This window comes from Pavona decussata, unplaced genomic scaffold (assembly GCF_977016875.1).
Source record: "Pavona decussata unplaced genomic scaffold, jaPavDecu1.1 SCAFFOLD_1340, whole genome shotgun sequence".
NCBI classification, from domain to species: domain Eukaryota; kingdom Metazoa; phylum Cnidaria; class Anthozoa; order Scleractinia; family Agariciidae; genus Pavona; species Pavona decussata.
In genome coordinates, this window is record NW_028146019.1 from 11,045 (window position 1) to 37,494 (window position 26,450).

At 39.9% G+C, this 26,450-nt stretch overlaps 1 protein-coding gene, 1 non-coding gene and 1 pseudogene across 2 annotated transcripts; 2 read left to right on the forward strand and 1 right to left on the reverse strand.

The window, feature by feature from the left end:
* Window positions 1–402: 402 nt before the first annotated feature.
* LOC146448146 (hemicentin-1-like) lies at window positions 403–25,486 on the forward strand (the record flags this gene model as incomplete). Its single annotated transcript, XM_085102696.1, has 5 exons — window positions 403–451; window positions 1,376–1,552; window positions 4,555–4,728; window positions 5,377–5,640; window positions 25,178–25,486. Coding segments are annotated over exons 1-5 (973 nt in total), but the record flags the coding sequence as incomplete, so codon positions are not given.
* Window positions 3,568–3,645, forward strand: Trnav-gac (transfer RNA valine (anticodon GAC)). Its single transcript has one exon. It is a non-coding gene; the product is annotated as a tRNA-Val (tRNA).
* Window positions 12,437–18,572, reverse strand: LOC146448148 (uncharacterized; annotated as a pseudogene).
* Window positions 25,487–26,450: the final 964 nt, after the last annotated feature.

The window sequence follows — 26,450 nt, forward strand, 5'->3', positions numbered from 1 at the left end:
AATGTACAACAAACGTTTTTCATACGTTACTCAATTTTAAAGGAGGCGGCAAGCCAACAATTCCTTTTCCAATTAAATAACATGGATCAAGTGTTCTCCTAACAGTCGAAGTAGAGTGTACGTTGTCTGGTGGGGGTAGCTGTCGGCTCTTCTACTGTAGTTTGATTGCGATTTAAGTTTCACGCACAATATGGAGCAGAGCGCATATAAGAGACCGTGGTCAGATTCACGAAGTCCTTGTGAGTTAAGATGTATACTAACAATTGTTTCTGACCAAATGTATATTGTTATTCAACATTAGATTATTGTTAAGAGACCAATACTAAGGATACATCTAAACCTAGGAGGGCCTCGTGAATCTGGCCCCGTCAGTCGTATTCTCGGTATTGAATTGGAACAAGCATGCACACAAGGCTTAAGGGGGCATTGGAGTCCAAAAAGAACATTGGAGGTAACCACGCATTTCTCAGAGAAAATTAAGGAAAAATATTTCAAAAAAAGTAGTAAAATACAAAGCAATGTATGACGCTTTTTTTTTTTCCGAATTGAAGCTTTATTATCTCCGAAAAATGCATGGCTACCTCCAATTTTCTTTTTGGATACCAAGAGCACTTGCTAAGTTCTGCTTTCTCCGCATAGTTATGAACCGCGCAAAAATATCCCTGTATTAGTAGGTACCACCCATAGGAAACCCGAGTATCTCGAGATGCGCAGAACGTATGCGCAGTAACAAAAGTAGGCACCGTCCTTAAGCGGGGGAATCTCTCCACATGCAGAAAGGTGGTAATATGGCTCTCGCAAAAGCCTTTGTTGCAAGCTAGATCAAATTCAGTACTGAGAAGACGAATACAGTCTTTCATTTGACGATCATAGCGTAACGTTTGCACCCAGGGAAACCTTAATATCACACGCGCACTGGATCGGCTTCAGTCGCTGCAATGGAAATTATTCATAAATTGCAATAAAATCACCGCCATAAAGTCAAAGGAAAAATCGGGAATAGCTTACACACTAAGAAGCCTTTTTAAACAAGTCTATCTTAACTTGCATATTACCATGTTGTTGTTAGTGTAGGTCAAAAAGTGCTTCACAAAGCTCAACAGAAAAAAGGAAACCGACACGTAAAATTAAATTAAAATTAAATTAAAGGCTTTGTTTATAGTGGAAATGCACTTAGCTACCCAAAGCTAGTTTACAGGCATTCCACTTAGAAACAACAGGAAACAAATAATAATCAAATCAAACATAACATGTTAAAAATCCCAACTGGCAGGAGGCAAACCAGCTGGCCATTTAATGAAGAGTTTGATTTCATTGTCTTCAAAGCGCAAATGATATAGAATTGAATACTAATTAAGCTGTTAACCATTTAAAGGCCCAGTAGATGGAGAATGGTCTCCATGGAGGAAGTGGGGAGAATGCAGTGTGACGTGCGACGGTGGATTACAAACACGTTCACGCACTTGCGACAATCCAAGGCCTGAATATGGTGGCTCTTATTGCAGGGGAAACAGTTCCGAGTCACGAGCATGCAACAGAAACAACTGTCCAAGTAAGAAGGCTTATTTTTAATCGCAACACTTATTTTTTGTATAAATAACAACTCCTGTTCTTCCAACTGTAACCTCAATAAGTGTGCTCATGTTCAAATTTGAATACAAAAACTAAGATGGTATTGAACAATTAAAAATAAAAGGAGTACTGTAGCATAAGAAGAGTAAATTTTTTTAAATAGATGTTATGTTATAGATAATCACATCATTCCGAGTGCAATTTGGAATAAATGGGCACGAGTAAAATTTTAAAAGGCTAACAAAATTGCAAGAGCCCGCAGGGCGAGTACAATGAGCCATTTCTGAGTTACTTTTGAACCTCATTATGAAAGCGAGGCCAAGTGCAAGGTTTTTATTATGAAAATTGGTTTTCATTCATATGCAAACAAAACTAATTTTCATATGAAAAGTTTTGCACTTAGCCTCGCTTTCATAATGAGGTTCAAAGCAACTCGGAAATGGACTATTTGTGGTCTTTTAAAATTTCACAAGTGCTCATTTATTCCAAATTGCACGAGGAAAATCATGTGATTACTTCTTAATAATATACATACAAAAATTTCAAATGAGCTTTTGTTTATTTCTTGTCCGTCAGCTAATGCTCCACCTACATTTATTTACATCCTCTAAAAAAGCACGTTTTCAAATCATGCAGAAAGCAAAATTTTAAGTCCATGTTATAAGAAGACTGAAGTTAATTACCGTCCTCGGCATGTTTTCGAACTGACTGGATTTCAGGAGCCGGGGCTTTGCAGACTGTTACAGCCCGTCGCACCCGATCTGCAAGCGGTAGTTAAGAAATGTGAGAGACTGGACTTATGACTATGATTAACCCTACCCTACCCTAGCAAGTTAGCTTTGTACGTCACGTGTCCTTGTTCGCGTCTTTGTAGCTCGAAAATCGAAAGTGTTGTAATCTCGCTCGGACGTCAAAAGGTTGTATATCGTTTTCTAATGGCCATTAAACGCTGTGTTAAAGAGGAAAGCTGTGTTTCGTCGAGTCTCCTAACACAGACAGTCCAGAATGGCGTGTTTTAGTCTGGCTCTCTATGAATTCAACGTTTGTTTTCGTCCAAGCTGACATGGAAATCTTCAACATGATGCTCTAGGCCAAAATATTGAGTCAGGAGCCACCAAACCGTTTGTACCTGGACTTGTGCTTCAAAGCCTTTTGCTTTTCCACTGCTCATTTACTTAACTCAGTGTTTGTCGGACTTCCGAGAGTTTGTTCAGCCGCTTGCCTTTATGCTTACCTTGTTGTCGCAGTAGCCGAGCTTTACCTTCAAGAACGTGCTTCGAACTTTATTACTCTTGGTCTCTAATTATGGAGTATTTGTAGCCTTTTCTTCTTAGGTAACGTTCAATTGCAATGCGAAGACTCTCATGCCCGTATAGTCTTCCGTCTTTATTACGCACTGTTGCGTAAAAATCCTCGAAAACTTTGTTGAGTGCCTCCGGTTCAGAGTTTTCAATATTTTGGTCGTAGCTCTTTTGTGCTGTTCAAGACCTCCAAACTTTTAGCGAGATGTTTGTGCTTTGTTGAGTTTCTTTGGATGTTCCTTTAAACTTTCAGTTAATCTGCTTTTACTCTCTTCAAACCTGTTCGCCATTTTAGTTCGAGACAGCCGATATGCAAATTGGCTTACCTATCAATCATTTTAATTTCACTTTTGTTGCACTAATTTCAACTTTCTGCACTCAATTTCACATTTCTGTGCTACATTTAGGATAAATTGAGACGCTCTCCACCAATCAGATTGCAGAAATTTTTGTGTGTATATTATCAACGATAAATGGGCACACTTCTTCATAATATACTCACATCGCTTTCCGGGGAGAGGGCTACTCCTCGGAAGTGTTGGTGAGGATGTCACCGCTCGGGTTAGGACAGCCAACTACAAAGTTGGTAAAACGGCGAACTATTGATAGTCAAATAACGAAGCAAGCTCGCCACGAATACAAGTGATATGTTTCACATGTTCTTCTTCACCCACGATATGATCAGCTCCCAGTCTGCTTGATAGCTCAGTTGGTAGAGCACTGCACCGACATCGCAGAGGTCATGGGTTCGAATCCCGTTTTCAAGCGTCAATTGTTTTTCAGGTTTTCTTTTCGCAACTACTTTAGTTGTATAAATAACTGCGAAGATCTTTCTGCTATTTAATAATAACAACTATCAAGTTGTAGGAGAAGGGTGTGTCAGTTATCGATGTGCTAATAAACGTTACGATTTATGTAATTTCGTGTGTCGGGGAGAAAGGTCGCAAATAAAGATCGTCTTCAGTTCTTCTGCAAAAAACTCTGCTTTGTTATCAATTTGTTGAATAAAAAAAAATAAAAAAAACAAAACAATTATCCTGCTCAATCTTATGTAATTTCCCCGATTTTACCCAACTCGGCCTAAAGCCTCCTCGTCTTAGCGTCAGGTAATATTCCGTGAGATTTCGCAGAATAACAAGAAACTTGATCCATACCAAGTGGATCAGCCATATCTTCACATAAGATTACTGTAATGATCTGTTATATGAAAGGAAGTAAACATGTAACAGCAAGATATAACGTACCATGTGAAAATATGGTTCGCCGGCGAGGACTCGAATTGTTAAACTCTGACGTGATAACCACAGGCAAAAAAGTGGGCAACAGCAGAAGTAGAAAAAAATTTGCACTGCTAAATCTGTTTCTTAAACCATTCCCTGGTCTGACAGTTTCGTGCGTTTGTAATTTGCAAAATAATGCAATGCCAAGAAGCTCCTAGGGTTTCCAGTCACACATTCACGTACGCTCAGATCCAAAGAAGTGTTTATATTAAGCTAGGGACACTGCCACTAACGTCTGAAAGAGTATTTTTAAATCTGAAAACGTTTGTGGCATCTCTTATTTTCACTGATCGCAGGACCACAAAAAACAACAAGACAACAAATAATTATTGTTTTTTATATCAACAGAAACCCATAACCCCTTATGACCTTCTGATATCTTTTTCTGTTGCCTTTATAAGTTGACGGTGGTTGGAGCGAATGGAGCCAGTGGAGTCTCTGTACTAAGACAGTCAATGGCATACAAATAAAGAACAGAGAATGTGTGAATCCAAAGCCAAAATATGGTGGAAAAATTTGCAGTGGACACCAGGTGGTTCTAAGAGAGTGCAGAAATATGTCAAGCTGCCATGAAGGTACAGGAATCCTATGTTTTCTGCAAAATTGTCAGACGTTTAGAGTCTGCCACTAAGAAAACCAGGATTTTAAAACAAAGTGGCATCCTTACATTTGCATGAAATTACAAGGGGTATGTTAAGGGTTATGTGCTCTTTTAAAGGGCACCAAAGGAGTCCATTCCAGCTGGACTCTCAGAATTGTCTTTAAATTGTTGTCCTTTAGATAATAGTGACTAACATTTAGAGCTTTTAAAACAATTAATACTCTTTTTGATGTTAACTGGGCCTTACAAATAAATTTTGTAACGTTTCATCATCACCTCTGCGCCTCATTACAAAATGTGATCATTTCCTGCTTTCTGCGTCCTGTATAGCCCGCTATTTGAATGTTCTCTACCCTCCGGGAAAAAAAGGCCGCTTAAAGATATTGCGGGACTGGTCATCACATAATTGCGGCATGATAAAAAAGCTAGGCTTTCATTTGGGCTTCAGTGTTTTGCTTTTGTTGCTGTCAGAGGTAAATTGTTTCACGGCAAAGTTTTATGGGATAAATATCAAATGAGTTCAAAAACGTTTGCAAAAAACCTCTTAAGGGAAAAGAAAGGGGGGAATTTGCCATCTTGAAATATGAGGCTAACAAGTGCCATTCAATATTTCTGTTTTTAGAGTTTCCGGTGCGCTTTCGAACAGAGGAGGTCCCTTCTCGTGGAATATGGGAAATTAACAAAGGCAACTCCTGGGAAAAACTTTGCACCGGATTTTGGGGTGATGCTGAAGAAAACATGACGTGCTTAGCAATGGGTTATTATAACAATGGTCCTGTTGACAATGGCATATGGTACAAAGGGAACACAACTATTCACCGTAACTGTGCACCACTGACTCAAAACTGCACGAATACCAGCAAAGACAAACTGCAGTTATGCAAAGGTACACCATGCACCAGGATCTCATATTGAATATACTAATCAAATTATGTACTCAGTTATATAGAGTGGTTTTCAATTGAGTGTCGTTAAACCAAAGCCAAAGTATTTACTCTGACCAATCACAACAGACGTAAACAGCACAGCCAACCAATCAGAATCTGATACAAATACATGTAACTGGCGTCGGGCGAGGAAAAGCGCGTGCGACCAAAAACGATTGGTTTTTGTTTGGCTTTCTATTGATTAAGAAAATGGCATGAACTTTGCCAATCAATTTTAGAGCGCAGTAAAGCAAAACGTACTAAGGCAAACGAAAAAATAAACATGCGTGTAACTTTTTATGTACTGCAAACAAAAATAATAATGATGATAATGATTATCATACAAAAATGTCTGCCTTTAACCCTATTAAGCGTGCGTGGGGGCAAGAGGTGGGGGGGGGGGGGGGGGCGTGGTATGAGGCAGAAATGCTACTTGTCCACTCACGATGGTAACAACATTTGGGGGATGTGTCGACTTTGAACATTCATAATTTCTGAAATACGAAAGCAAACATTACCAAATTCTGTAACTTTTTATAACATTTACCTGATAACAATTTGGTATAATAATTAATTGGTCATGTAGCTTGCTATTGCCATGGCAGCAAGATTTTTCCAGCCCATTTTTAGGATTGTTTTTACCTTTATATGAGGAATTTTAAGTTTAATCAGAAATTTTTTACACTGTCACACCATTTTCATTGTTGTACAATGACTTAATAATTAAGTTACGACTGGTCATGTTCAATGACTTTTTGTATTGCTTAATGTCCCAGAACATTAGTCAATCAGATCTACCCAGCCTGTGAGGTGATCTTGCCGTGCGCTTAGATCGACGCAGATTAGGGCCAACAGGAGCAGGTGTCGGTGGTAACTCTTTTCGTCCACAATCTTCTTACTAATCGTACAAAACAATGTTTCGTTAACGGTTCTCTTTCTAGAATCTGTTCTCTTAAATGTGGGGTACCGCAAGGAACAATCCTTGGCCCCCTTTTATTTCTAATTTATATTAATGACTTGCCAAACTGGCTTACTTCGTGCCAGCCTAGGATGTATGCCGATGACACCCACATTACTTTTGCTGGCGTTGATGTGAATTCAATACAGTTAAATCTGAATCACGATTTAGATAACCTGAACAAATGGCTTATTTCCAATAAACTTACTTTGAACACTTCTAAAACTGAATTCATGCTAATTGGCTCCAGACAAAAATTGAGTACTTTGGCGAACCCACTTGAGCTCTCGATTAATAATGTTCCGATAGAACACGTTTCCTCTGTCAAATCGCTTGGAATATTTATTGATGAAAATCTTCGGTGGCAAACACATATTGATAAATTATCTAAAAAGATCGCTTCCGGAAGAGGAGCAATAAAACGAATTAGACCTTTTGTCCCTCCACCTACCCTTCATTATATATACAACGCACTAATTCAATCTCATTTCGATTATTGCAATCTTGTCTGGGGTAATTGTGGTAAAACATTATTTGACAGGCTACAGAAGCTTCAGAACCGTGCCGCTCGCGTTTTAACTTTCTCTAGCTATGATGCTGATGCTAACCGTTTAATTAGACAACTCGATTGGAAAGACTTGAGCACTCAATTTCAAATACAGAAATCCATAATGGTATACAAGTCTTTAAATGGTCTTGTTCCTGAATATTTATCATCTAAATTTGTTAAACGAAATGAAACGCGTTACTCCCTGAGGGACTCTGTTAACAAACTATTTGTCCCGTTTCCGCGAACTAATTTCATGAAAAACAGCTTTTCTTATAGCGGAGCAGTTCTCTGGAACAGCCTACCCTGTCATGTGAGAGAAGCTGAATCTCTTAGTCAATTTAAAAGATTAGTTAATGTTCATTTTTAATGTTACACACGGCATTCATGAAAAACAGGTTTTAGTTAGATTAGTTGTAGTCAGGTTTTGAATTTTGTTTAGGATAGTTAGGTTATTTCTAATTTTTATACTCCTGATGGATTTTACCGTGTTTAAGTAAAGATTTATTGATATTGATTGACGGTTGTGGGGGAATGATATGGTGGTTAAAAACAAAGAGAAGACTCGACCTCAGTGGCTGTTGCTACAGATCCTGACCTGGGCCTTTTCTGAACGATATGAACCGCGTGCCTTTTGTAAGTCTGCCTATCATCTAGCTGAACTTGGTAGGAGTAAGGCGAGGTTTGTAGTACAGCTGGTCCCCATTGCCACTTTTGAGCAGAAATGGTCGCGTACAACTGGAGGGTGTCACCAACAGCTATTTCTTGGAACTTGGCATACTTGTTGGTGTGCGGAGTCCTCGTTATAAGAAGGAGCTTGGCAGGAGACAACCCTGTGTTGGCATGTGGACTACTTCTGTAAGCTAGCAGGATTTTTTTAATCCGCTGCTGTAGAGAGTTCAAACGATCAGCTGCTGACGACTGCAGAGAATACTTAAAGTTCTGAACAAATCTTTCTGCATACCTGCTAAACGATGCATGTTAGAGAGATATCAGTGTTCTCTGGGTACCATTTTATTGCAGAAATTCTTCGTACTGACTGGAGCGGTGGTCCGTTAAAGCTTTCTGTTTGAGTTGTAATCCCGTATCTCGCAAAGACATTACACAAGGTATCATTGATGGCTTCTGTCGTGTTTTCTTCATGGGACCAATAATTTCAGGCCACTTAGAGTGTACGTCAACTATTATGAGGTGGTGGTTGGACTGGTGTGTTACCACGGAGTTGTAGGCCAGGACCAGGGGAGCAGCGTTCAAACTGGAGGAGCCTTCCTAGTTTTCTTGCACTGCTGACATTTGCGTGTGGTCTCCTCTGATGTCGCTATAAAATCTCGACCACCAGAAATGACTCCGTGTCCATTGTCTCCATGCGTGCAAGTCAGAATAGGCCTCATGTAGTACACTCAGGATTAGTAATTCGGAGACAGGTGAAGTGATGGTGCGGAAACCCCGCATAAGGCAGCTTTGCTCCACCGAGAGCTCATGCTTACGAGTGAAGTATGGCTTGAGCTAAGGAAATGCACAGTAGTTGCCAGGCCAACCATTCTGGGTAACTGATAGTGTCTTACACAAGGTAAGTATGCTGGGGGTTTCTTTAGCAGTCTCTGCAGCGGAAACTGGTGTAATTTTACCTACTCAGTGGGTACTAAGAAGATTTTGTTTTCGACCCTGGCACTCAGCAGGGGGCTTTTACTCATTTTCATAATGGTAAGAAACGAGATGAAAAGACCAATGCTGCAGTCTTGTCTGGTGTTGCAGAGTCTTGTTAAAAAATATTATAATAAGAAGTTTATGATCAGAACGAAGTGTAAACTTGCGTCTAAAATGAGTTCAAGAAAGGAAATAGGTCACATATCCCAGTCAGGGGAGCGATAAAGGATAACGGCTCCAATGAAGTACTGGCTAGTTTCGCTTTCAACGATCCCCAGTAGTAGGCTGGGGACATATTGTACCAGCACATTGGGAGATGAGTCTTGGCCTTATTGAATGCTTCTTCACACACGGGGACCTTCTGAATTCTCTGACTTCTCAAGAGTTGATTGACGAGTTGGAGTATTGAGTTCAGGTTTCGAATATTTTCCATGGTTATTCACCCAGGAAGGCTGACACAGCCCATGTAAATCATTGATTTCTACATGAACTTGCACTTGCTTAGCTAAAGTAGTAGCCCATAGTTGTCGAGACGGCTGAGTACATTGTCCAGATTCTTGATGTGGTGGGTGTCATCTCTTTCTCTTTTATCTTGCATGCTCGCCACGTGGTCCAAGTGTTGACGAATGATGTACTTGGTGCGCTGGAACACGGCGGGTGGTGAAGCAATACCAAAGGATAGGTTTTTGTAGCGGTGATGGCCCCTGTGGGTATTGACGGTGAGTTGCAAGGAACAGTGACAGTGTAGTCTTCACCCGATCTTGTGGTGTCATCTGGTTTCGGTAAATAAACCACTGTAGTTGCCCATCGCTGAATTCCACCTTGTCAGGAACACTTCGAATTCCAGTTAGTGTCAGACACTTCGATGCCGTTGTTTTCTTCCAGTCCAGCTTTACGTACGATAACCATCTCGTTCAAAAAGAAATCAGAGCCCTCGACATCAAAGCTCTGATTTTGGTGCTTGAGGTGCACGTCAAGCTAATCAGAGACTTGGCTCCGGGTGTCCTGTGTGAGTGTGGAGGAGAGCACTAGATGCTTGGAAGGGCGTTCCCTTGACGTGACGATTGTAGGTCTCATAAGAGATGATGGAGACTCCAGTATCCGTGGCAAACTCCATAAGAAGGGCTGTCCGTTTAGTTCCACTGGTATCTCAACAGCGTTTATTGTCAGAGCTCAAATTGTGCAAGGAAACTGAAAACGGATCAAGTTAATCAGGAGAACTGTACTGTAGGGCACTGGCTATTTCAAGTGGTGAGCCATTTGTGGTTTGCTTTTGCAGGCGTCAATTATGCAACCGTGTCTTTAACAAATATAGCCAGTGTAATTCCTAAATTTGCACTGAGAACGTAGATGATCTGATTTCTCGCAACGTAAACATTCTGAAGACCTGTCGTTATTGTTGCCAGAGAGTGCAGATTTATCCTGGGCCTTGTTCGGAGGCTTGTTTCGGTTTGAAGAACGGTGATTCCCTGAATCCGTCTCGTGCACAGGACTTAAGTCATTTTGGGAGAACGCGGCAATCAGGTAGCAAAGAATTTTGCATTTCTTTTGTACCAACTGTGACCACTGACGAAACGACTACGGAACCCTTTCGTTGAGGTGTGTGTCAAACCGACACTTTGAAGCCAGATGTTTTAAGTGAGGAGCGAAAGTCAAGAAACTCTCACCTTCACGCTTCGTGTGGTTGTAAAATTTGTATCGTTTGACGGTGACGAGTTTTTTGGCTACGAAATTATTCCTCAAAATAGTAGTCAGGTTTCCGGAAAAACACTTTGAAGGCGAGGTGCCATGTTGCATATTAAACGCTCTATCTAACACTTCTGCTAACTGAGCAACTTGTCAGAAGAAAAATGTCGGAAGAAAAATGATCAGAACTATCAGAGCTCAACGCGTCTAACACAGGACTACTTTCATGATTTTCAAGACCGTCCACAACGTTGTCGTAAATTTGTTCACTGCTTAGTACAGTAAGTTCATCGCTACTATCAAAATTATCCTGATTGTTTTCCACTGTTTGAACGTTATGTTCTCCCGAACAAAAAGAATCTTCAGAGGCTTCACTTGGAGGAGGAATCGTATTTTGTGGGAAGGCTAAAGGTGTTAGCACAGCCGCCTGCGACGGAGTAATTAACTTTTTAAGCGACCTCAAGAGAGATTTTTTAGGTTGAGGAGGGGAAGGCGTTGGCAAAGAAAAATTGCTAGATGTAGAAGGGGGCCTTTCAACTACGACTTCGCCGGCCGCGCTTTGCTCGGCCAAGGCCCGAACCTTTTGTCTAGTAAGCAGGATTGAACCTAGGGCAAGCCCTCAGTAATGAACCACGTTTCTCGACTGACAACAACTAAGTGAAGTAGATACATTTACGAAAATGGAAGAAGATAACTATCGAACAAAAAGAGACTATGAAGAAAACATAACTACTCTTACTGACTAAAATAAACTAAGAACCAAACTGTCTTTGCTTGCAAAGGGTAGGCTTCTCCTGTGAAACTGTCTACTGATCCAACAAAAGAAGATTACGAAAACAGATTCTCACCAATGCTGAACTTTTCTCCGCCAAATATGTAGGAAAATCGCTTGACACAGCGGAGAGGCACCAGAAATCTACGTAGTTTTTCTTTATTCTTGACGACGATTCTTCACAATACTACATCTACTCTACATCTTTTTCTCTACCAGTATCACTGAAATCACGCCTTACTTTATAGTGTGCTGTAAACATGTTTACGACTGTAATTCAACTAAGGCCAGATGGTCGCAACCAGAGATAAGAATTGGTTTTGCCAAAATACAGTAACAGGAAAGAACAACACAACTGTTCTAAGAAAATAGATAGAAAGGGAAACCCATCAGGCTGATAAAATCCTTAAGCATTTTGCCTTGATTTCAACCTTCGAGGAGGCCCAAGCCAAGGGTAAAGGAAGTAGGCAAACCTGTCCACAGCGCAGCCGTTAACTCTAATCTTTGAATAACAGGAAAATGTCAAATAATCTGGAAAATATCCATCAAAAGTATCGTAAGGAAATAACAATTAACAATAAAATTTAAGACCAAAACGCACCTCACATTAGCTTCACGACACTTTTGCTTGTGTGACTCTGCAAAGTCGACTGGAACAATTTTTGTTACTAGGTTAATAATAATAATAATAATTAGTAATTTATTTACTTACTTAGCGCCCTTTAACATTGGAATGATCAAAGGCCCTTTACAATCCAAGAAAACTAACATTAACAATAAAAATGCAATTTGCAATAGATAATTACAATAACAGTACTAAAATAAATAATAATAATAATAATAATAATAATAATAATAATAATAATAATGATAATTTATAAAAAATAATAATTCTTTACTAAAATATTCCACACAAATTGCTATTTACAACTTAAAGGTATATAAAAAAGAGCTAATAAAAAACCTATTCACAATTCATTTCGATTAAAAAGAAAGATAATATTTTCAAGCAATAATATTTTTGTAAAGAAAACGAAAAAAAAAAAAACAAATGTCATGAAGTTTTTAAAAATTAAATTCGGAATTTTAAAATCAGTTCCACTTGATAAAAAGAAAAGAAAAAAAAATAAACAAAATAAGCATCTCTCAAATGGCCCCTTCTGCAGTTTCAATGTCAATGTCCGCGTTCTTGATGTCTCGTTGAATTCTTCTTAATGTCCTAGAACCTCTAAGACAGACGAGTGCAGATCTTTACAGTACGAATGAAATTCGGCATCTGATCCATGACATGGTTTTGGCATATTGCTCCCCTTTCTTGATAGCAATCAGCTCCGCTAATCGACTATGGTATATCAAACATTCATTGCCCATTCCGCCGGATGTAGTGAAGACCAAAGGTGTAAATGTTCCATGCTCAATGTTAAGAACTCTCCTTGAGTACAGGCGCTTTTTCTCATTCTCATGCGCACGATAGATCTGTTGCGGCTCCAGGTCCTTATACGATTCAGCATTGGGGTGGCAAACCCTTACATCAAAGAATGCCGATCGTCGTTGCTCCCAGAATCCACGTGCATGGATATCCAATCTCGCATCTTGTGCTTTGTTGGATCCTCTACTTAACTGTTCTCCGGAGATGTCTAGGAGAACTGGCTCAGTCTCAACGTCACTGCAAACTGTACTTAGGAGTTCAGCCTCCAGATCTCTGAGCTCATTGTAACGCTGAATGACGAAACCTCCTAGTTTACAGATCATGGAGTGGTCAACTGTAAAAACGTCCCCACAGGCACATGTGGAAAGGATGTCATCTATTGGCCAGTCATAGCGTAGTTTAACAGCGTCGCGGAACTGCCTTTTATTGAGGTTAAAACCCAGATCTTTAAGAGTGAGGACTGTAAGCCACGCCGATGATCCTTTTTCCGCCGCCAGATTCAGTGCTCGCTTAGTCTTACATGGTGCCATCTCCTTAATACGCTCTGTTCTGTCTACGAGTTCCTTTGATCTTTCCCTTGTTACTGCCTGTTGTGCTGATTTTACGAGGGAATCTTCTGGTAGCTCATGTGACTGAGATACGATTTGTTCAACGAGGGGTGTTGTTACTTTGATTGAGGAAGCGTACTCGCGGCTTGCTTCAAGGCATGGGTTTCCAAAACCAAGACCACCTAGGCGGACTGGCAGCGCTGGAATGGTCCTATATAGCTGATTACACTTGCGCTCAGTAATCACAGGAATGAGCACCTGAGATATTGCATTCTCTAGTGGCTCTAGTAGATCCTGAATGTCGGGGAGAGTTCTTAAAAAAAACGTCCACCGATGTTTCGAGCCAAAGGTGTAGGCTGCGTAGCACGCTTGTGGTTGAGACAGAGCAAATTCTGCTAACGTCGCTACTTCATTGACCCAATTAGACACCTTTTCGCTGACATATTCCCCTAAATACCCTCGGGAACCTATCACCGCCCCGAGATGTTTCTGCCCTTGCACTGTGACATTAATAGACGTTTCCTTGAAGGCTTCTCTGACACTTTTTTCCTTGGCTGGTTTTGCGGAAAGTACCCAAAATCTGGACCATCCCACCACTTCTTAATTTCTGTTGTAGAGCCCGCTCCACTGGCATCATCTGCAAACCAGCATTGCTTCACACTGGACGCTACTTGTAGGCTTGTAATTAGGGGCTGAATGCTCAAGGCATATAGACCCATACCAAGGGGATCACCTTGTGTTGTTCCTTCTGCTGACACGATCTCTTTAACGCCAGTGATAAATAGCCGAGCCGGCTGTCTGTAGGTATTAATGGCGTAGGCTGCGATTACAGGGCATAGAATTCGGATGTTATGCAGTGCCGCTGCTCTGTTAAGGGCGTTGAATGCATTAGAAGCATCAATGAGAAGTACGGCATCCGTGTCATCTGCTTCAAATACAGCATGCATAGCGTGTATTGCAGCTTCGCTTCCAGATTTTTGTCCGGCACACAGCTGAAGTGAGCCGCTAGCCTCGACAACATCCTTTTTGGCGACCATCATTACGCACTTTCCACAGATTCTCCTAATTACCTCTCCGACTCCTGTAGGTCTGACAGCGCCTTCGCCTTTATCCAGTGGAATCAGGCAACTAGCCACCAGGGGGTCTATGGTCGTAGGGTCGATGTATTGTGTACATAGAGTCCTTATCATGGCTGCGATTGCCTCACATAGCCTTAAAGATGACTGTTTAAAGGACCTACAGGCGAGGATTCTTCTGAAACCATTCGCGTCAACCCCAGAGGGGCCTCCTGCTCCCTTTGTTCTCAAAGCAGCCTGCCTGACCATCTCACCATTAATTTCTAAGTACACTGATTGAGGGTCTTGAAGCGATTTGGCTACAAGTCAAAACTTCTAGCACCCAGGCCCTATTTTCTGTCATTTACAGACCACCTGACGACAACCTTTTCTTCGAACGCATCAACACGCCACTTGAAAAAGCCTGGCTGAGATCTGAAAATATTTTTCTAATCGGCGACTTTAACTGTGACTTTTCTTTTCAAGGCAATTCAGATAACATCCTGCACCGAAACACAATCAAACTGCGTTCTATCTTTGAGTCGTTTAATATGCATAATATGATTCAGGAGACCACAAGATCAACAATTTCATCACGCACATTGCTAGATCTCTTTGTAACAACAAAAAGGGATCTCATTAGCTCTTCTGGAGTATTTCCACTGGGACTATCAGATCATGATTTAATTTATGCAACCATTCGGCTCAAGAACAAAAGACCACCGCCAAAAATCATCAAAACAAGAAATTACAAAAGAGAAATTTAAATATGATCTTGAACGTACTCCATTTCACATCGCATCCATCTTCGAAGAGCCTGACGACCAGCTATGGGTTTGGGAACGACTATTCGACGATATTTCCAATGAACATGCTCCGTGGAGGGAGATAAAGGCAAGAAGCTTTTCCTCCCCATGGATAACTTGCGAAATTCGCCACAAAATGAACCGACGGTATAAACTGTTTAAAGCGGCAATCTCTAGTAAATGTCCAGAGCAGTGGTCTAAGTACAAACGAGTCAGGAACGAAGTTACGTCTGATCTAAGAAAAGCTAAATCACCTTATTTTTCCACCATTTTTAATGAAGTCAAGTCCTCGAGTGCATACTGGAATCTTCTTAAAAGGGCTACCAACCCCAAGGCCCGCAAAAACATCGGGCCTCTTAAAAAGGAAGACAGCACCCTGGAATTTACGGACTCGGGAAAAGCAAATCTGATGAACTCTTATTTTGCTACGATAGGCCTAAAGCTATCCAACACTCTACCCCCGCCTACAAGTTGTGGACACGGGATAACTTGCGCAGACAAGGGCGAGACGGATACTCCTCGACTCACAGATGTTTATATTTCAAAGTCTTTAGTGGCGGAAAAAATAAAAGCGCTAAAAACAAGAAAATCCACTGGTCCTGATAACATACCTCCAAAGCTTTTAAAGCTAGCAGGCGATGCGATTGTCCCGTCACTCCTCAGCCTATTCCGACTCTCCATTACCACCGGTAGGGTGTTCACTAGCTGGAAAACTGCGAGGCTTACTCCAGTATATAAAAAGGACGATGAAACCGACTGCTGCAATTATAGACCGATATCATTGCTAAGCGTACCAAGCAAGATCCTTGAATCAGTAGTCAACGACACAATTGTTCGTCATGTATACAAAGCTAATAATCTAGTCACGGACAAACAATGGGCATACCGCGCAGGATTTTCAACAGAACTGTTACTAATACAACTTACTGAAACATGGAGAGAAGTTGTGGACGCAGGCTTAGTGATAGCAGTTGCCTTCATAGATTTTAAAAAGGCATTCGACAGTGTGTCGCACGCCATTCTCGAAACGAAGTTGGAAAGGGACTTTGGCATATCAGGGCTACTCCTGGATTGGCTTAAAAGTTACTTGAAGGAAAGACAGCTATACACAGCTGTTAATGGATCAACTTCAGAGATGATACCGATCTCTTTTGGAATTCCTCAAGGGTCTGTCTTGGGGCCGACACTTTTCACTCTCTTCACGAACGATCTTCCGTCCTCAGTATCTTCCGGATCCGTCTATATGTTTGCCGACGATACAACGGTTTACTGCATAAGTGACAAGGCAGAGAAAAGTATTGCCAAGTTAAATTCTGCACTTCGTGAATTAAACGAGTGGTGCCTCATTAACAGATTAACACCCCACCCAAGTAAAAGTGAGGCCATGCTAATCTCTAGAAGAAATCCCCCGGTAAACATTCCCCCGATCCTTATCGGAAATTCTACGATTGAATGGGTATCGAAATCACGGTTACTGGGAATGACCGTCGATGAGAAACTGACCTGGACTCAACATATGCTGGAACTCAAAAAATTATTACCTAAAAAACTAGGATTACTTAAGAAGGCGAGATTTCTCCCTAAAAACGTTCGTCAGGACCTCTATTTTAAGGTCATCTTGCCTTCAGTGACATATGGTCTTATACTATGGGGATCCTGCTGCAATTCTGACCTATTTCAGTCCCTGGAAAGACTTCACTGCAGGGCTGCGAGACTTATCTTTCATTTGCCGAAAGACATGGCATCTGCTGATGTCCTACAACTGGCCCAATGGCCGACTCTGTCTATTTATTATAAATCAGCCATTTTTATCTGTCTCCATAAAGCTTTCCACGATAGGTTACCTGTCACATTAATCGACCTGATTTCTAAGAAACGGGCCACAAACTATTCAACCCGGACTTGCGCTCCTTTAATTGTTCCACGCTTCAACACGCGTTACATGAAAGACTCTGTCGCGTTTAGAGGCTCAGTCCTGTGGAATGTAGTGACCAACAACTGTAGTGCCCTGACAAATAACATTCCTTATCGTGATCTCAGGCTAAAGCTTAAATCTCAAGCTAATTTTAATGAATTCAGCTTTAAGATAACGTCTGCATCCACTTGTAATTTTAGAAAAGATGACTTTGTATATACTTAATTTTATGCTCATGATTTCATATTTGTAAGCGTTAATTTAGTTCAAACATTTTGTCTGTATATACCCCTAGTTTTTAGCTTCTTTAGTTTAGTTGTAATTAGTTAATTGCAAACGACCCCACAAGCTCATGTAGCTTTAATACTCATCGTTTTAAAATAAAGGCTATCTATCTATTCCGGAAACTCATCGTCGATCGGCCCGAAGAGTAACGAGCCTAGTTTTGCTGGTTGTGGAATGGGATGTTTCTGTTTTAGCTGCGTCATGACCTCGTCTGTTAGCGCTAGCACACCACCGCTGGTCGTTTCATTCAGGAAGCGCAGCGCTGAGTTGATTTGGCCTTCGAGCACAAGCTTGGCAAAAACCTTAGGTCTATCGGGCGGGTCAGACGCCTTGAGTTTCCCGATACGATCTTGAATAATTCTACCTTCGCGTAGTAGCTTGTTGATTTCACCTTGTCTCCAATGCGTAAGGCGCTTAGACAAGACCTCTTGGTGATCTTTTGCCTTGGACTTCGCGTTTGATTTTTGAAGCCCTAGAGCAAGGAGCACAAAGGCTGCTTTGAGGCATATGTGCTGATTGTCGGAGCCGCTATTCCAGTTATTAATGTGGAATGTTATTTGATCAATAAAGTCCCTTCCTACTTTCCCATATGGCACAAGAAATACGTTATTTCTCCGCGTTGCAATCTCGTTATAGGCATCTGTTATGATCGAGGTCGGTATAACAATTGCAGAACCATCACTTCGTTTTCCCCAGTTGATCATAGACGGTTTGTTAACAGTATTGTAGTCTGGAGGGCATCCCGGTCTACTTACATTGTTTTCACCTTGCTCTGTTTGCTCTTGGTCTCCTGGGATTTGAGAAGTACTTGTTGTATGCAAATCTTTGCTTGATGTTGTTAGCAGATTAGCATACGCTTCCACGTTTGATAGATTTTCACCTTCGCATTGGGCTGGTTCAAGATCCTCGGTTTGTGACAACATAGAGGAACCAACCTCTTCTGTTTCGTCTAGAAAAGTTGAAGAGTCGCCTCTGACACTTCTTTGTGAGGTTTCATCGGTTATCGCTGCTGCGTGGTCGCGAAGATTCTGAGCTGATAACCCCAAGTTCACGTATCCCACGTCATCCCGTAGATCTTTCAAAATGCGCATATATCCTTTCTTGCGTCCGTTCTGATAACATGGCGGGTTGCTTGAGCTTTTTAAGCTTAAGGCTTTTTCCCTGCATTCTAGTAAGTCTTGATTCATTTTGTCAGTCTATTTTAGCCTTCCTGGTTTTCCAGCGACCGACGCCGCTTCCGGCATTCTCCGTTAATAATAATAATAATAATAATAATAATAATAATAATAATAATAATAATAATAATAATAATAATAATAATAATAAATAATGAATAAATGGATGAATGAATAAAAAGTAAATAAATAAAATAAAAAACACCGATAAGATCGTAATGCGAAACTAAAACGCTAGCTTAAAGTGCCACTACGACCAAAATTTTTACTTCTTTTTTCGCCCTTTTCGTGTTCCAATCCATTTAGTGAGTTCGTAATTGAAAAAATAGCTATTAATTAGCTTTATACAAGCTTACTTATCCTTGGAATAAGTGGCCGAAACCGTCCGCCATTACTCCGACGGCAAAGTGACGCCCGTGGTGATGCTAAAATGCGGTTGCTTGTATGAGATCTTTGTGTGACGTCATACGCGCGTCGAACATCGTGCGTCCTTGCAAAAACCTCAGTAATCGAAAGCCCTAAAGTAAGTGAATAGGCAAGATTATTTGTAAGATTCGCCATCCAGTTTGGTGAAAAGCGATCTAAAGGACAATTTTACCGAATATCTTGGATTATAATTTCCTTGGCGGTGGATTTGGAGTCGTATGACTCCAAAGAATACGCTTCGAAGACACGCGAACAGCTTATTCAAGCCTGGGATTTACATGTAAAGCCGAAGAAGAAACGAATTCACTCCGGCGTTTACTCAGCAACTGTATTGAATGTAGACATATGGTTATTTAATATTCTGGGTATGTTTTCTATTTGGGATTAGTAAACAGAACCTAATCACTATTCGCAGAAGCACTTGAGCAACAAATTATTGAATAGGATGGATAACTCCAGACCAATACATGTTGATGTTATGTTGGTGGCGTGTATGGTGTTCGCAACTGATCAATCAAAGCTGCTTTTTAGCCTCGTTTTTTTTTATAGTTCAATAAAGCTTTGACAAAACTAAAATGATGTATAATTAACTTCAGTTGAAAAGTGGGTAGCTATAGCTGTAATCTACAGAATATTTGCAATATTACAATACTACAGGGCTGTAATCTACCAGGTATTACCTGGTTAGATCCCTTCCTCATTCTACAACAACTTTCAAGCAGTAAATGAAGTAACCATGAGGGGCCTAATGTTTTAAAGCCACAGTCCAAGTAACATTCAACAATAAATTGTTGTAAAGCCCTCAAATGCAGCTGGAAAACTAAAGATTAATAAGAAGTAGGTTTGCATCATATCTCACCCATTTTTGTTATTTCAATAATGTTTGTTCCTTGGTCAATGAGGATGTGTGAATCTAAGTGAAACAAGCAAACCAGCCTCTTGATCTCATTTAAAACTGACACTATAATAATTGTAATCATTTTACATGTTGAGTGTGAAGAGCCAGCATAACACTGTGCTGTAACAGTATTGTGTATTTTCCCACAAAATCACACAATGTTCACAGACATAAAATTGAAATATTATAGTTATGAAAGAATGACCATCCTTTCCACAGATATACCTTAATTATTCTTGGAGATTCTACCAGAAATAAGATTTAATGTCTTTTTTCTTTGGTGTTTTAAATTAAGAGCCAAAATACTTTAACCTAAATTTTCACACAAACCACAGCTTATTTTTTGTTTTTGTTCAGCGACATGAACTTCATTTTAGTTTTTTTCTATCTTGTAAGTTTTATCTTACATGACCCCACAATCATTTTCATGCTTTATGCTTATACTATGTGTTTGTTGTTTTTCTATTCTGTTTAGCTTTTTCCTTCTGTCAAATAACCCTGGCTTTCTTATGTTGGATGTTGATTTCTGTGGGTTTTTACTTTGGCCTTCAGAAAATAACCAGAACCAAGAACAGAGCCAGCTTTAAATATCAAAGCCATTTTTTATGCCAATAACACCACATATTTTACTTTATTTCATTTTTTTTTGGGGGGGTGGGAGGGGGCTTTTTTGTTTTGTTTTTGTTGTTGCTGTTATGAGATAACACTCAAATGTCCCTCACTATGAACAAGCCAACAAAATAATTGGCCAGCAGTAAACAATTTCCATAATCCCTTCACTGTTTATATTAATGTGCTTGACCTATATCCAGGAGATTTTTTTGAAGACTCTCCTATCAGCTATGTTGGCAGTTTCTAAGATCAAATTTAAAGGTATGCCTTTTGCTGTGGCCCTCTCTGATAACCATTTTCAACAATGAGAATACTCAGGGCACAAGAATGCATGCCATGATCCCACTGGGCAAAAACCTTCCCTGTATAAAGATAAGTTTACCCTTGAAGTCAGAGGCCAGTCTTGCTGTCTACTCTCACCATGCCTGCAGCATTGTGGTTCTTGATGACATGGGTATGACAGCAACTTTTAAAAAAACCACACACACAGTCTGCATTACCAGTACCTACTTGTCATATTGATATGATATCAATGCTAAATATTGCAAAAATTTGCTGGTAGTTCTCCTCCTCTCCCTTCCATTTATAAATTTGCACATTATGTACAATGTAAACCTAAGTGTAAGCCTCTGGACAAGGTATCTTCTGTAACTGTGAAAAATGCCTTCATGCTTCCCTAAACTAACCCTAATAATACAGATCCCAATATTTTAAAGTTCAGGAAGTGTCGTTGACAGATCTAAACTAAAAGCTAAGTGAGATTTACTATGGCATTATTTACCGTGGGTAGTCCTATTTACTATGGTGTGCTTAGGTGACCTTGTTGACGCCTTTGTACTGTCTCTGGTAGATACCAAAACAGTGCAATACTTTTGTTAGAAATTTATTATGTTGTACAAAAAATGTTGTAAAATTGGCTGTCCATATAACAGACTTTGCCAAAAAAACAAAAGAAGGCACAAATACAAAATTAATAATTCAAACACAAGGATGAAATTTACCAAGCACTGGTAGTTTTCCACACTCTTTAGAATAGGGTATTGGACAAAATACTGTCTCATAATTTTGTCAGTTTGGTTCATTTGTTCTCTTTAGTACAAACTAATATGGTTTAAATTGTAGATATTATCTTGACTTGTCCCAGAAGATAACTTTCAGCATAATATTCACTGCAAGTCTGCACAAAGGTGCAGTCAAAGCATATTATTTTACAAGTGATGCTTAACAAATTGCTCAATAATAGTATTATAATTAGTTAATAACACAGACCAAATAGGATTGCCACAAGACCTTCTTGACTCACAGTAATCAGTGATGGTTACATTAGAGAATCTTACAAGTTGGAGTATCAGCTGGAAAGTTGCCTGCAAATTTCTTCTGACCTGTACTTTCACATATCATGTGATTGTTTCAATATATAGAGATGAATTTTTCATGTCAATGTCACAATCAGTTTAATTACAATTGCTCATTTAATACAGATCGAAAATCTCGCCTTGCTGTGTATTCTACAGTCGGCATACAAGTCTTTCAGAAATGTTTCGGGTGCTTTGTACGAAGAGAGCATTCGAAAAACTCGAGGCAGTTGATTGTCAATATTTATTATACCACAAGCAATTATTATTATTATTTTTTTTTGAATAAAATGGAGTATCTCTGCACTTTTATTTTACCAAAGCATGACACATATAGGAAGTAGACGTAATGAACAAACAAAGCATTACAATGAGCTATAAACAAAACATACACACCACCACTCCGCGCCACTTGCTTTCATTGCACGCATTCATCATCATCATCATCATCATATCTTTATTTACCCTCGGATTTACAGAGTAGCTTAATGCAGCTAATATCTCCGAGCATTTACCCACCCAACCATGAGAGTATACGCACAAAGACCAGACCATTCACGAAAAGAGTTCATTTCCGATCATTTATCTTGGCCAAATCGCTTCGCTTAGTCCCTCGCTTTACCCTGGAAAAGTAAGCATCGAGGCAGTAGCATTGTATGGCAGTCCTTGCGTTTGAGTTTCCCTCGAAGCAGCTGTCGAAGTCGTCGAGAGGATATTTCTTTAGTACTTCGGTGCGATGTACAAAAAGACGATTTGTCTGAAGAAATTACCCCCTTTTGACGTATTTCAGAACCATAAATGTTCAAACAACCACCATTAGGTTTCTTTCGGGTGCCCACAATACGTGTGCGTTGTAAAGACGACCCTTGAGCCACTAAAATAAAAAGAAGTGGCTTCTTTCAGCGAGATCGAACATTCGAAAGCAGGCCATGTTGTTGTGCGCGTATGACGTCATATTCCTATCGGTGCAACTAGATCCAGCTCTCTATGTAGTTCACGGCCATTTGTCGTTCGAGTAATGGCGGCACCGCGAAGCTGAACTTCGCATTTAAAATAACTGGTCTTTCGTTGGAATTTCGATGTAAAATTTGGCGTGATAAGTATTTATCACTTCTACTTTCCAAAGCTGAAGAAAAAAAGGGATGCAAAATTTTGATCGTAGTGGCACTTTAAAAAGATAAGTTTTGAAAGATTTCTTAAATAGCGCTAGCGAATCAATCGTTTGGACGTTCTAAAAATATTGTATCATTATTGCGTAATGAATACCTAGACGATGATCTAATAAAGATCAGGTTACTTAAATATCCAGGAGCCATGCCATGAATCGCCTTAAAAGTAATCATCAAGATCTTGAATTGAATACGATAATTTACTGGCAGCCAATGAAGGTTGTAAAGTACAGGATTAATATGATCGAATTTCATTGTGTCCGTTATAAGCCTGGCTGCCATATTCTGTATGCGTTGTAATTTTCGAGGTTCTGTTCTAGTCGCTCCAGGTAACGACTTATACTAGTGGCCACACTCCAAGAGAGGCAAATGTAGTACAAAAAATACTATGATCGAGGATCAAGGTCGCTGGAAGCGTTGAAACCTGGAGAAACAGTTCGATTTCGAGAAGGAAACACATGGACTCCTGCAGTGGTTATAGTTGTGCAGGATCACCACAGTCATACTTTATTGAAATAAAAGATGGTGGAATCTAAAGAAGAAACCGGAGAGGTATTCTTAGTAATACAGGATCCTTTCACGCAGAAACTTTCCCTGCATCTGCTGAAAACACGCCACAGGATAATCAAGCCCAGGCCACGCGACCGCAGGGCATCCAACCGCATGATACCCAACTGCAAAATGAGCAGCCTCGGACAGCTAGATCTGGGAGGATCATTTACATCCCGGCCAGACTAAAGGTCTGATTCAAGTAGTTCAACTGAAAAGACTAATTCAAATAAGTGATTAGTTTTCATACGTGTCAAATGACCCTAATTCTGTTCAAAAAATTAAAAAAAAAAAAAAAAAGACAAAGAAAGGAGATGTCGCGATCTAGTTAATAATTACCCAGTCAAGCCGCTATTGCATAATACTAATACCGCTTGTACAACATTATGCGTTTATAATTTCTCTTCAATAAACACTTGGACTTGTACGGTTGTGTTGTGTATTAGTGAACGTGATAGACGTTCCCTTCCAGGCGGGTGGGGGTTGGGGTTGGGGTTATTTTGGTTATTTTACAGGATTGTCAAAAAATTCTGGCAGCAAAGTACCCGGGATCACCGATAGGAGAAAATGACATCCAATGGAAAATTAGGTTCACGTTCTTCTTGATTAAACGTAATAAAATAGTAAATTGCGTGCAGTGAATGTTTCTATTTGCTTTCCTGGACCAATATGAACTCTACGTTCTTGCTCTTTTTGAATATGTGTAGATGCTTAAGCTGTGGAATAGACAAAACATAGCAGAATGTTAGTGCTGCAAGAAACTTGAATGATTACACGGAGCTTTCGATTAAGCAGCGGATAAATATTATTTATCCGCCGCAAAGACTTACGTAGGTTCATAAGAAGTTACACGAACAAATGGCCGGACACGGCAGTACAAAATATTGCAAGATAAAGTTTATATTTTGTGAGCCCACTACAAACAACTCCCCAATTCTAGCAAATCCTAGCGAAAAGATATGTCCCAAACGTAATGTCTTTGACATTCTTGAAATAAAAGTGACGTTGACCAATGCTGTAATTTAGAAATTGCGCAATTCCCGATATCAAAGACAAGATTGATCTCTTGCCAAACGAAGCCCATGTTTACAGTGGGGAGCTTGGTGATGGCAAAAAGAAAGCCGTGACTTAAGGTTCTAACGGACATGAGCCCTTCACTGCACATTGCATAGCTATATAAGAAGCTTCATTTTTAAAAATAAACCATGGTAACAGAAGGCAAAACGTTGTAACGACAAAACACGACATCTTGCAACAAGGGCAAATATAGATGTGGGTAACAGTTCTGTTGACCTTCCAATCTCATTTTATGCGCGCCCTTCCTTCAGAGAAGTTAGTGAATGCAAAAAATCCTCTATTGCAGACATCACAATGGCCGCTAGACCCATTCTCCACAAAACTGGGCCGTGAAACAGAATGTCGAATGTTTTAGCGGTAATTTCTAAACTTTGACGGGCCACGAAAAGTGGCAAATTCAAGCAAATCCAAAATTTGGTTTCGCAGAGGTGCTTGTAATTTTAGGAAGAATTATTAAATTGATGCAAATTAACTTGGGGTTAGGTGTAATTTAGGTACCCATGTAAAATAACGAGAATATTGTAGGTACCCTTGTCAATGTAATACAATAACCATATTTATTAATGAAATTTAACTCACACAATTTAGTGCCACTACGTTTAAATGGGGCAAACATTGAGTATGGAGGAAGAGTCGAAGTATTTTATCGTGGATCATGGGGAAGGATCTGCCGTCGTGAATGGGGTTTTGAAGATGTCAAAGTCGTTTGCAGACAACTGGGTTTCAAAAGTGCTCTTGCTGAATTTACTCGGTTGGTTTCTAAGGATAAAAAGATTCCTTTTCTAATGTCAAACGTGGCTTGCATCGGAGATGAATCTGACTTGGCATCTTGCAAGCGTACAGATGGCGAGTATGACTGTCAAGATGACGAGGAAGCTCAGGCACTTTGTGAACCAAGTAAGTTACTTATTTTGAAAACGAAATAGGGTCTTTATAAGCCGAGTGGTCCGAAACCGGTAGAAAAATTGTATCACAGACCCTCTCCTTCATTGCAAGGATGCCTGGCTGTTATTGATGTACAACCGTCCTTTTATTAGTGCAAAATGTTAGAATTTTTTTTAAAATCTCTTTGTTGCGTTAGCAGTGATTGTTCTTGAACTGGAAGAGAACGCGAGTTCAGCTTATCGGAGTATAATTAGCATCCAATAACCCGATTAACCTCTTAAACCGTATTGTAATCAGTCAAAGGAAAAACTAAAACAATTCAATCTGGGACCTACGGTGTGGTTTCATAAGAAGATATAAGTAAGCTTATTCTTGCTTTATTTAATTTGCATAGCATGATTAATTCTTTTTCCTGTCACTCTTAGAGAGCAATTTTACATTTGGAAAATAACGGAGAAGTACCTCACTAATTTTATAATCCTTCTTTGATTATCAAGTTATTGCATCACTGCACGAAAAATTTTATTTGCTCTTTTTTCGATTCGTATCAAAGATGAGGTCAAATATAATAACATTTTTGACGACACATTTGATGCGCATCAAAAATACGTCAAATATGTGACGCCTTTGCATATACCTTTGACCCGAATCAAAAGTGAGTTCAAATGTATGAACAACTTTGACCCTACCTTTGACACGCTTCAAATTGAAATCAAATAACTTTGACTCCGCCTATGACGCGCATCAAAGGTGGATTAAATATGTGATACCTTTACGAATATCTTTGATTCGAATCAAATTTGACTCCACCTTTGACGCGCGTGAATCAAATGCAGCCTTTGTTACCTGTGATTCGAATCAAAGGTGGCCTTTGACATTCTTTGACCACACATTCGATGTTGCGCAAAGCGTTTTTACGTGCAGTGCATGTTTAGAGGTCGCTTTAAAGTACACGACAAGAAGCGGGAATAATTAG